The sequence below is a fragment of the Sitodiplosis mosellana genome, unplaced genomic scaffold, assembly GCF_009176505.1.
Source record: "Sitodiplosis mosellana isolate CC-2019 unplaced genomic scaffold, AAFC_SMos_1.0 Smas_scaffold_38, whole genome shotgun sequence".
In the NCBI taxonomy this organism is placed as follows: domain Eukaryota; kingdom Metazoa; phylum Arthropoda; class Insecta; order Diptera; family Cecidomyiidae; genus Sitodiplosis; species Sitodiplosis mosellana.
Genome location: NW_022595280.1, coordinates 559,594 through 571,447, shown reverse-complemented (window position 1 = coordinate 571,447; position 11,854 = coordinate 559,594). Strand labels below are relative to the sequence as shown.

The 11,854-nt window shown below is 37.8% G+C and overlaps 1 protein-coding gene across 1 annotated transcript in view; it reads left to right on the top strand.

Moving 5' to 3' along the window:
* Window positions 1-3,432: 3,432 nt before the first annotated feature.
* LOC129569584 (uncharacterized) overlaps window positions 3,433-11,854 on the top strand; it is a 128,918-nt gene continuing 120,496 nt past the window's right edge. Inside the window, exon 1 of the mRNA XM_055448574.1 lies at window positions 3,433-3,530. Coding sequence (XP_055304549.1) covers window positions 3,523-3,530 — 8 coding nt within the window. The 5' untranslated portion in view covers window positions 3,433-3,522. The remainder of the gene's footprint in view (window positions 3,531-11,854) is intronic.

Sequence of the window (11,854 nt, the reverse complement as noted above, 5' to 3'; positions counted from 1 at the left end):
CGCCGTTCTCTCTCTCTCTCTCTCTCGGCTCTGTTTATGTTATTCCAGTATCAGAAACCGTAGCTATATACCATTTTGTGTGATCGCCTGCAGTCCTGCGATACCCGTATTGAGAGAACGACAGAACGAATGAACGAGAGGGAAAGAGAAGGAGCGAGACTGGATGAGGATATACAAACCGTGCTGTATCCAAGGTATATAAATTGCTGTGTGCTGTAACCCCCCAAAAGATTTCGCATCGCCGTCACACTGAGCTACACAGAGAGAGCGACAGTCAACGAGGAGACCAAATGAGTTTCAGTGATATTTTTCCCAAAGCAGACGAGCTGCAAAAACAGTATTCGAATTGCTGCCGTCAAGTGAAAACGTACATAAATTATATTCAGTGTGTGATTTTCTGCTTTTCCGTTACTTCGTTACTCAGTTGTGTGTTGTTCGTGTTCTATCGTGCATATTCTACTGTCTATTATTTCTTTTTTTGATCTGTTGTGTGTCGATTCGGAATTTCTCGTTCTCTTGTTCGCACATCATTCATTTTCGGTCAATTGAAGGAAAGGTGCGTTCATAAAACGATTAATAAAAATAAAAGTACACACAAACAAATACTTACTCGACCGATGGAAGAAAACACACATATTGTGTGTGTATGGACCAAAAGCAAAACCAAAGTAAAATGACCATAAAATATTTTGTGCATGAGCGAAAAATTCCGACAATCAATTTAACGGACCAATTTTTTTTTATCTCATCCTCTTTCTCTGTGCTCCTCCTTTCACAATATCGGCCAAGATTCCTTTTCTTTTCCCTTAATTCGTTTGCCAAATATGTTGCGTGTGTATATTGTTAGTTCTCAAGTTTGCATCGATCGGACGTGCTTCTTATCACCTTGAATTAAATTGAATGTTACCATTTCTACCTGCGTGTCAATTTTTCATCTTTGTGATCCATAAAAAATTATGTTCTGTTTATGTTGCATGTCGTTCAAATACATGACATTCTCACACTCTCGCCGCCGCCATCAACACCACCCCAAAACATTTTGCTTCATTTTCTGTCATCCAAATTCCCTGAATGCTCTGCATTGTTGTTACGATAACCACGGCGACGACCAAGTTTCTGCACAACAATTTAGCAATGTTGACGCTATTGTTATCACTGATTACATACTACACAACACATTTTTGCTGTGCGTTTTCGATGTTTGGCTAGTTTATGACATTTTTTGTGCTCGACCGAGCTCTTTCTTTGTCTCATCTTGCTGTGATGCCCGTATGTGAGTGTATAAGTTAATATCACCCTCGGTTAACTTTCAAAAATATCTTTGTGGTACTACTGTGTCCAAAAAGTAAGGTGACATTGCATTTAAAATTTAGCGCGCTGGGGAATTTGAAAAAATCCTTTTATTTTTAGGTTGGTAGGACTGTCTTTGACATCCCTGCCAAATTACACGTCAAAATATTCATTAGTGTTTGAGATACGCTTCGTTTTGTGGACTGCTAAAAGTGAATTTCTCGTTTTTTGCGATGTCGAAATTTGTTGATCAAAGAATTTGCATTAAATTTTGTTTGCGGAATCAATTTTCTGCTGCGGATTCGTTGAGGATGGTGCAGAAAGCCTTTGGTGATGAGGCTATGTCGAAAAAAAATGTTTACAAGTGGTATAGTGAGTTCCAAGCAGGCCGTGAATGTGTCGAAGACGAAGAGCGTGCTGGGCGACCATCAACCTCAACCGACGAAGCTCACGTCCAAAAAATTAAAGATTTGGTGTTGGAAAACCGTCGATTAACGATTAGAGACCTTGCTGATGATATTGGCATATCGAAAGGCTCAGTCAATACCATTTTGAAGGATGTTTTGGGCCTCAAACGCGTCAAATCTCGACTGGTACCGAAATCATTGAATTTTTTGGAAAAAAGGTGTCGAGTTGACGTGTGTGAAACAATGCTTTCTGACTACATTGACAAGACGAAATGCATGATCACTGGAGACGAGACTTGGATCTATGCTTACGACCCGGAAACAACCGACCAATCGAGCGAATATCGTGCCAAAGGTGAGCCGAGACCAAAAAAACCGCGCCAAAGTCGCTTAAAAATCAAGGTCATGTTGACTGTTTTCTTCGATTGTCGGGGTGTTGTGCATTATGAGTTCCTTCCCCCGGGTCAAACAGTCAACAAGGAATATTATTTGAGTGTTATGCGTCGTTTGCGTAACGCTATCCGCCAAAAGAGGCCGGAATTGTGGAAAGACAACTCTTGGTTTTTGCACCATGATAATGCATCGTCTCACAATGCGATCATTCTTCGTGAACATTTCGCCAAAAACTCGACTCATATCGTTCCACAACCACCGTATTCACCTGATTTGGCACCGTGCGACTTCTGGCTGTTCAACAAGCTCAAAAGACCGCTCCGGGGACACCGTTTTGAGACGATAGAGCAGATTGAAGCCGCAGCGAAGACGGAGCTGAGGGCCATCCCTGAAGTCGACTTTTTCAACTGTTTCGAAGATTGGAAAATCCGTTTGCATAAGTGCATTGTATCGGGAGGGGATTACTTTGAAGGCGATGAAATTGATTTGGAAGAATAAATAAAGAATTTTCAAAATAAATGCAATGTCACCTTACTTTTTGGACACAGTAGTATAACAAAATACACAAAAAGTCGTCTTTTGTCGTGTTCGACAGGGGCGTCCATTGTTTGTTTGCTGTGGTTCGTTCCACAAACATGCGTTGGATATTCCAATCCAGTGCCATTATTTATTGCCACTTTGCTTGCGATGTTTATTTCTATTATTTCTTACATCGATTGTTGCTTTTGGATGCTTCCCAAACTCCATTAAGGAGTTGCCATTTCATTTGTCCGTTTCACGTTTTATTGACGTATGATGATGACGACGACGACAGCGTCGCCGGTGCTGAACAACAAATATCATACGCACACACATATCCTGCAGAAGAAAAGGAAAAATCAAGAAAAGATACAACTAATGAAATTGATTCAAACATTGACTCTCTTCCATTTTCTCCGAAAACAAATGTCCCAAGCAACCCAACTATACCCGTGTGTAATTTATTAATGTCGATTGATGAGTGCTACTTTGCTCTTTTGTACGTTACTTTCAGTTTGATTTGAACGGAGAAAAAGCGGTAACCTTTGTTACCTCGGATCAAAGTGGTAGTTTTTCGTTCGAACGAAATAAAATCAATTGTAAAATTCAAAACTTAACGATAGATAACTAAGTGAATTCAATTGAAAATAAATCCTTTTTTATGACGATGATGAATAACGGTGATGCTTTTCTCTTACGATCGCCCCAAAAAATATGGGGCGTCTGATTAATTAGTTTGTGATTCTCTGGAAAACTCATAAAAATTAAGAATTCGCGAAAAAAAAACTCATTTTGTTGTGTGAGCAAAGAAGAATTTTTTCTTGCTCTTCGAAACATTATTTGAATTTGGTTTAAACTTTGTTGTGCGTGGTTTGCTATGAGAAGGCATCCGAGTTCAAGTGAATAGCCGAACATGAAGGGGTGAGTATTTCTACACTCGATTTGTTTAACCTTTCGTGCCACTCTTTTTTTTATGCCGTTGCGTGCGTAAAGCGAAAAATGAGCAATTTTTTCTCGCTTCACAGGAATAAAAATAAACGCAGAAAAAAACACATTTACGCAATAAAAAAAGCATCGTGAAAAATGCCTCATCATTATAATTAAGTGTATACGAAATCGCTGCTTTTCTTCATCGTTGAATCTCTTGAAATTACAATTCGGTTTTGATAAGCGTTGGCCCGGGTCATCTTCTTGGCAACATAGGAACTACGACAAGAAAGAAGAAATTGTGAACTTCGAGAAATGGCGAGAAAGAACGAAAAAAAAGAACCTAACGAAAAATTAGCTCTATCCTCTTGATATACTCGATTAGAAAATATCTCAAAGAGAAAAAATATTAAAAATACAAAGATTCCGCGCGTATTTATTCACTTCTTGCCCTTCTTCATTGAAAATGAGTGCATGAAATTTGATGGTGCGTTCGCCATTGATGTGATGAAAGTTTTTTTTTCGCTTTAACCGTTGTAGCCAAAAATTATCCCCTCATAATTTATGGTACGTGTGCGTGAAATATGTATAAACCACAAAGGTTTGATATGCTAGAAAAAGAAAGTGCTTGAAATTTGTTTTTGCGTTAGCACGGTGATTCACGGAATACAAACGGCACATTTGCTTTGATTTGATTTGATCGGCCCATTATTCGCACTTTGTTTCCGCGTATGGTGTGGTAGTGGGTGTGTATGTGTGTGCGTGTGCGTGTGCGTGCACAGTTTGTTCTGTCTTTTCAAAAGCCTCATTTATTCCGACAGCTTCTAATTTACATGAAATCAAGGAATTCTTCTTCTCGGAATCTCAAGCGTTTGTGCGGCGCTAGCTCAAATTTCAACATAATCAGCAAATGTGCATTATTTATCTAATACAACAAACATACAAATATTGGCTGATCAAATATTCATGGCTATGGAAAAACAAAGTTCATAAGTTAACGTCTCGTGAAGAGCGAGGCGGGCGGGCCGCATTCGCTCGCTTGCTCCAACAAAAAGAATTATAGCATTTTATCGGGAAAAAAGTGTGAGAATGGCATAGATAAGGCAAAAATCACACCAACCACACCAAGTGTATACCATTTCGAATTAATTCACGCGTTGAGTACGGATTTTATCATCTTTCGCATTTCGCCATAAATACGTAATAATTTTTAATCAAATATCACGTAATATTTCAGTACTCTCTCTCTCTCTCTCAGTACCATTTAGTAGTCTCTCTTTCTCTCTCTCCCTCACATTTTCGAGCTCGTACATCATTCCACGAGTAAATATTATAAATATTATTCTCGATAAAAGTAATGAATTACTGTTTTGTCTCATTTTCATTTCGATTTTTAATGTTTCATTTAAACCAGTCGTGAAATTCGTGCACTCGCGCGTCTGTTTTGTTTCCCTGCTGGCTTTTCGCAATCATAAATTTAATCGCATCGGTTAAATGTTTATTGAAATGAAATGAAATATCTAACACTTTCTCTGTCTCTCCCACTCTCTGTAATGACATGTAGATTGTAGCGCACCACTTGGCTGCAAATAATTCGCAATTGCTTTTGCATCACGAGAATTTGCAAAATCCAATGAAACGACTTCAATTGCAGAAGAAAATATGAATCAAAATTGGTAAAACTTTCTGGCATTTCAGGGATTAACAACCAAAACTTCTTTAAATGTCAAAATGTATTGATCGTCTGCCGTTAGCGAATTGAACTTATCACAAAACGGAAACATTCTTATTCTCAACAACATCTCTTCAAATAAGAGCTCAATTTCACGGAACTAAACGAATGTGTGTGTAGAAATAGAAGTGGAATTCGCAGTATGTTTGAAGCAAAATCTTTTGACGGGAAATCGTAAGCTTTTCTCTCGCAATGCCTAAACGTGAAGTGAGTAACATGAATCGTAATGAGATGTAAACAATCGTTTTAACAAGTTTGCTTTAGTAACTCAACAGACGAATGGTTAAATTTAGCCCGGGCGTTGAAAGATCCAATTTTCAGTATCTCTCCATCTTTGTCTTCTTCATAATTAAAGCTACCAACTCATTTTGGTAAAAAATCAGTAGTACGTTACCATCTTTGTCGTAAAAATCAGTATGCTGTTTGAAAATTCAGTATAAAATTCAGTATATTGAAAAAACGCTCAAATTTAAGTGAAATTTAGAAAAAGCAAAATTTTATTAATAAATGAATTCACAGTGAAAAGAGGAACCTTAAACTGATGATCTTAACTATTCATTATCTTCGAAATCAACTGACATGGCACCAGAACTTTGCTTTGGGTTTGATTTTTCTTGGGTAGAGATTTTCTTCAGAATGTTTTCGCGAGTTATCCAATAGCGGTGAAATTCGGTGCATGTGAATTCCATATTATATTGAACAAATAAAATCGACTTTATGGTTTGGGTCAAAAAAGAAGAACTTTCACTTTTTCAAATTTTATTTACTCTACTAAAAATTCGTTCTGCTGGGGTTGCCGTTCCAGGAAAACAGAACACACATTCGATCAAAATGGAAAATTCATCAAAAGGAACATATTGTTTTTGCAAGTGACAGAAAATCTCTACCCACCTAGCTTCTGCGGAAACATTTTTCGTGTTCCAGTCATTCAATTTTTCCTCACTACAATACTGTTTCACGCAACCAAACTGTTTGAAGCACTCAGATGATTTTGCTTCAAAATCATAAGAAGTTTTCTCGTCTAAGACTTTGAATGAATCCTTCACTGAAGATCAATCGGGAAATTTTCGTATATTGATTTTATTTCGATAAATCCTCGAAAATTTAGTCTAGAAGAAACCAGTAGCAATAATGCGCATATTTCAATGAAACATTCTCATAAACGTTGCCTCACACATTCGATTATGAAAATATGACTCACACTCTTGGACTTATTTCAATTTTGCTGCTGAATTTATGCTTACAAAAAATGATTTCTTTCTTATCAACGCATGAATTTCGAGCAAAATTTGATGAATTGCAGAAAATCAGTATAAATCAGTACAAAAGTCTAAAATTCAGTATATATACTGAATTCAGTATACTGATTTTTTGGGCCAAAAATCGAGGAAAAATCAGTATAGTACTGAAAAATTCAGTACAGTTGGTAGGTTTATTCATAATCTATCTTTCTCGTGGTGTACATGGAATCCAGTGTGTACGTTACAAACACCACGTATAATCCACCCCTGAAAATGAATATTATCTGTTGGATTTAGTGGGCGCTGATAATTGGCGCATGCAAACACATTTACGGAGCACATACACCATCGTCTCGTTCTATTTTTAGACAACAACACCGCCACGGCTAAATATATATAAATCGAAATGGGAAATCTCGACAAAAGTGAAACAAATTTTCAACAGATTTCCGAACAAATAAAAAGTCAAGTGTAGTATAAATATAGAATGATATGAGTTGTTGAAGTATTTGCACCCCCACAAACGAGCGACACGCCCGCGAATTCTCTCTCCGGAGAAAAAAGAATATTGAATGCTGAGGTGAACAATTTCACACCTTGTTAGACCGCAAGAAAGGCGCCAGTCGTGCTGGTGCTCTATTTATAAATCCCTCTTTTAATCATCGCCAATTTCTACGAAGTACGTTATCATTTTTGGAGCGTTTCCGTCATTTTCATGCGATTCAACATCATCATTTGAGCTGACAGCTCAAGAACGACTCCTCGATGAATGTTTGTTCTAGCAAGAAAAGAAATACCGTATCATAACTAACGACCACCGTGTACAACTATCTCGTGATCCATCGTCATTCATTAATTACACTGTCACTGGCATTCGTGTACGTTTATTGCTTGTGGCATGAATGCCATACGCGCGGATGTGTTTTACAATGATTTGCTCGCAATGATGCAACAAAAATGAGATATCACCTGGACATTTAGCGCATCAATCAGACACGCGCACACACATACCTACATACACACAAAACGAGAAATATTCTTTTGAAATGTATGAGTTTTTCTCGCGCTGAAAGTTTGAAGAATGGAATTCAATTGAAAATTCGTTAGTTTGACAAAGCCAGCGCCGCAACCGCCGTCGTCACCACCACCATCATCATCATAAAACAAATATAGGCCACTGATAACAGAGCGCTTTCAATGTTCAATGTTCATGCTATTGTTAGCATTTTCTATTTGATCGCTTTTCAGTCCACTGTTGGAGATTATTAAATATTACCTTGTGTGCCATTTAGCATTTTCAATAGAAAAGCAAGCGAAGGTACGGTTTGAATATCTCATTTTGAATGGGAATGACTTCATCGTGGTGTAGAATATTTAAAAACTATTGCAAAATAAAAGAAATTCGTTGGAGAAACCAGTTGATTAGCAATTTTGATTGAATTTCAGTTGCAGCGTCATAGAGCATCAACAGGGTGAAACCAGAATTTACAATAACAAACTTTATCAATTGTGGAAATTGTGTATCTACTTCATATCAAACTAATCTTTAGTTGAGTTTGAGATTGATTTATTGTTTACGTCGAATATTTCATATTTCAATGGTTTGACAGTGTTCCTGTAGGAGGTCAAATGATTACTTCCAAGTCTATACCTACGACACAAAATTCCAATTAAACTGATGAACCGAATTGGGATTCGGTCATCAAATTAATTTGATTGGAGTCACATGTTGTCTAAAATCTAATTTTACTGGATATCTTCGATTTACGATATTAGAATTTTGCCGTTATCTGTATTTGCTGAAGCTATTTTTAGAATATAATACAGAGTGAACACAGTGTGATGCACCCTATTGGTCACAGTGTGCCATTTCAATGTAGTGAGCTGAAATGATTTTCTGTGTTGCTGTCAGTTCAACGGAAATGTGGATGTGATGTCTTTGCAATGGCATCCATTGGCGATTCGTGCGAAGGTTACATGCATTGTCCGATTGGTGTGAGAGAAGAGCAAAAAAATGGAGGTGACAACTTAGGCGATGAGGTAATAAAGCCATTTTTATGTTGGGTTGCCCATTCATTTGCGTTGGCAATTCTTTTTTCCATTTTCAATCAGACACAATCAAGGTTATTTAGAGAAGGAGAGAGACAGAGTTTGAAAACGAAATACAGTGGCATCTGTTCCCCGTGAGTAAGCGACAAAGCCAATAATCATTGCACCAACAGACAATGTCGTTATCAACGTAACAAACGATAGAAACAAATCTTTTACGTATTAATTAAACTTGAGCAAAGAGAATAAAAATGAGCAACGAACGAACAGAAAAAACCAGCGGAACACAGAACAAAAGGATGAGCGAGCGAAGGAGCGAGAGAGCGAGAGAGAGAGAGTGAGAGTAAAAGGCTGCATGTGAAGCCATAACAAATGAAATATTCTTCGTTGAACGGTTATTCTAACCAGAGAAAATCGAATTATTTCTCTGCTAACTAACTTATGTCAACTTTTTACTGTGTGGCTTGCTGTGGCTTGTTGCTGTCGTTGCTTTTGTTTCTAAGAATCAACACCAGCAACAGCATCAACAGCTGCTCAAGCAGTAAATGGCAACGGCGGCGGTGGTTTGTTCATTACGAGAAGTTGAGAGAAGCTTTTTTTTTGGCTTTTGTGTCAATATAATCTCAACGTATTCACAACATATAACAACGGAAGTGTGCTCGGGTATCTTGGTATGCGTGCGCTTCTTCTGTGGCTGTTGTTGTACACACATTCACTTGCACGAACGAGTACAAAAGGGCTGCGCGATGACAGTCGAGATGGCAAAGTTATAAAAATCAGAGATAATGCATGTCGTAATTAAATTGTGCATTTTCATGAGAAAATTGTATATTCTCAAGCAGTTAACGGAGTTCTACGGGTGTACGATGAATGGTGTGTGATGCAGGAGTACGTCGTTACATTGCATTCACCGGCATCGCAACTTCCATTCAATCCGACGAATGAATCGACAATGTAATCATTTTGGGTCGTTGTTTTTTTGCCATTGTCATTGTTGTTATATTTATTTAGCCATGTTCGCACAAGTGGATCGTCTTGATTACATAATTAAATAATGTCGTATGGAAAAACGACTTGTGGTCGATGAACAAGCACTCCATAACGAAGACAGATTGAATGAGTTGATGAGTGTGGAGAACGAGAATAGAAACAACAGCACATGATATTGACAAGCAAATGTGTTTAGTCTATAAATTATAATTAGTCGGTCGTCTTAACTGGCCATCAACTGACCAAAAATAGGATTGAGTGAGTTGTACTTATTCAAGAAAATCAAATTACCAGTGTTTCTGTAATTCGTGTTAATAGTATGCTATTGTCGTTGTTTCTATCGATGTTTCTCTCCCTTTCTCCCTCGCTTGCTCAATTGCTGGCATATTTCTTCTTTTCTTGGCCATAAACGATATTAATGAATGACTGCCAATCAACCTTTGTGTACACACTTTGCCAAAGAAAATCAGACATTATTGTCTTGACCAACAAATAGATCGATGCAGCAAGTGTAAGGAAATCAATTTCAAGACTTTGACAAGAGAGCAAGGGTGAGAGTGTATCGATTCGGCACTCGTGTATCAATTAAGTTGCCTTTCGAGTGCCATAAATTGGATTCGATGTAGTTGCGGGTTACCAAAGCGGTCGTAATATTTGTCTTCCGTTCCAGATTTCCTCAAAGAATGGGGGGAAAAAACGTCCTTTGGGATGTTCAACGTCACGAGTTTTCAATCAAAAATTCAATTTTATTCTTGGAATAAAGAAGATGGGAAAACTTTCACTTTATTTTGGTATATATTGAAAACTTGAACAAGTTTTGCCTCTCTTTTTATTCGTCGTCATTGATTCAAAGCCGATCAACATATGTCAGAAATTGTAACATGGAAAAATAGAGCACCGCATAAACAAAGTAGACACATCAATCCTGTGCACACAAATATTAAAGTCCTTTTTTTCGCAGTTTATTCAATTTGGTCTCTTTTTGAGACTTCCGTGTCATTTGCTTTCATTTCACGAAAGAGACCGAGAAAGAAAGAGAAAAATGGAAATTCGTTAACATAATTTATTTGCCTCAACGGGCATCCTGTCAACCATTGTGTGCACGAACAAGCAGCATTTGTTAGTTTGATCGTCGACACATTCCGAAATTGATGAAAATATAAAAGCAGTTGCCGAACATTTATGTGGAAAATCACAATCTTAGCCCATAGTGCGGTGATAATTAATTATTTCCTTGAAAATAACCTCGGCCGATTCAAAACGAAATGAGAGTGAATAAAGACAATGGCCCAAAGAAATGTAGGCAAATGTATAGTTTGGTTGACTGTGGCAGTTTCTGGGTAGATTCAACCACACCAGTCATTTGATGATGTAGGGAAAAAACATAAAGGAGCAAATGTTACATAATTAATGGAATGAAGAATACTTAATGGTTTGCAGTGATTTTGGGTTAGTTTTGAGCATGAGAGAACATCTGTCAAGAGAAAACGCGTCCGAATAATGCCATACTTCCTATTTCCCTTTTTCTCTCTCTCACTCTTTGCCCTTTTTTCTGCGCTGGGTGTTTGTTTGTGCGTTGTGCTTCGCTACTTTTGCCTCGTTTCGAAAGCATCTCGTTATTTTACACGAAAATAAATTCATTTTCTTGGTAAAATTGTAACAACGATTCCACGGCAACGCACGTGACTTAGATAAGTTGTTGCGTATGTGGTGGACGTCATTTACACATTTTGATGCTATGGCCTGTGTGTTGGGCAATGGAAAGAATTCGTTCGACTATCTCACATTGACATGACAACAGGGCCAATGTACAATGGCACAATAGTAAACAGCAACAGCAACATTCATAAGAAGGGTTCACACTATCGTTTCCTCCAGGCCCGTAGCCAGACAGGTGCGTGGGTTGGCGGAGCCACCCCAAAAATCATTGTCATCTCAAAAATCAAAATGCGGAATAAAATCATCGTAATGAATTCATTTAGAGAGCCGAAAGTGAAATGCTTGAATATGAATAATCGTGAAGCAAATATAATTCATGGAATTGAAATTAGAATGAGTTGCATTACGTTCTTCAATAGTATTATTCAACAACAAAAAAAACAGCCGAACGATACACTTCCAAACAAATTGCCGAACGACTTCTGAATTTTGTTTTATTCAGAGATTGCATATTTGCTGCTGAGTAGGCCTGAGCTGAGCTGAATTTGCTAACTCAGGCGCCTGAAGCGGTATTTTAGCGCACTTACGGTGCAAAATTGTTGTGGATCGCTGGGATCCACCCAAATATAATTGATAAACAGCGTGGA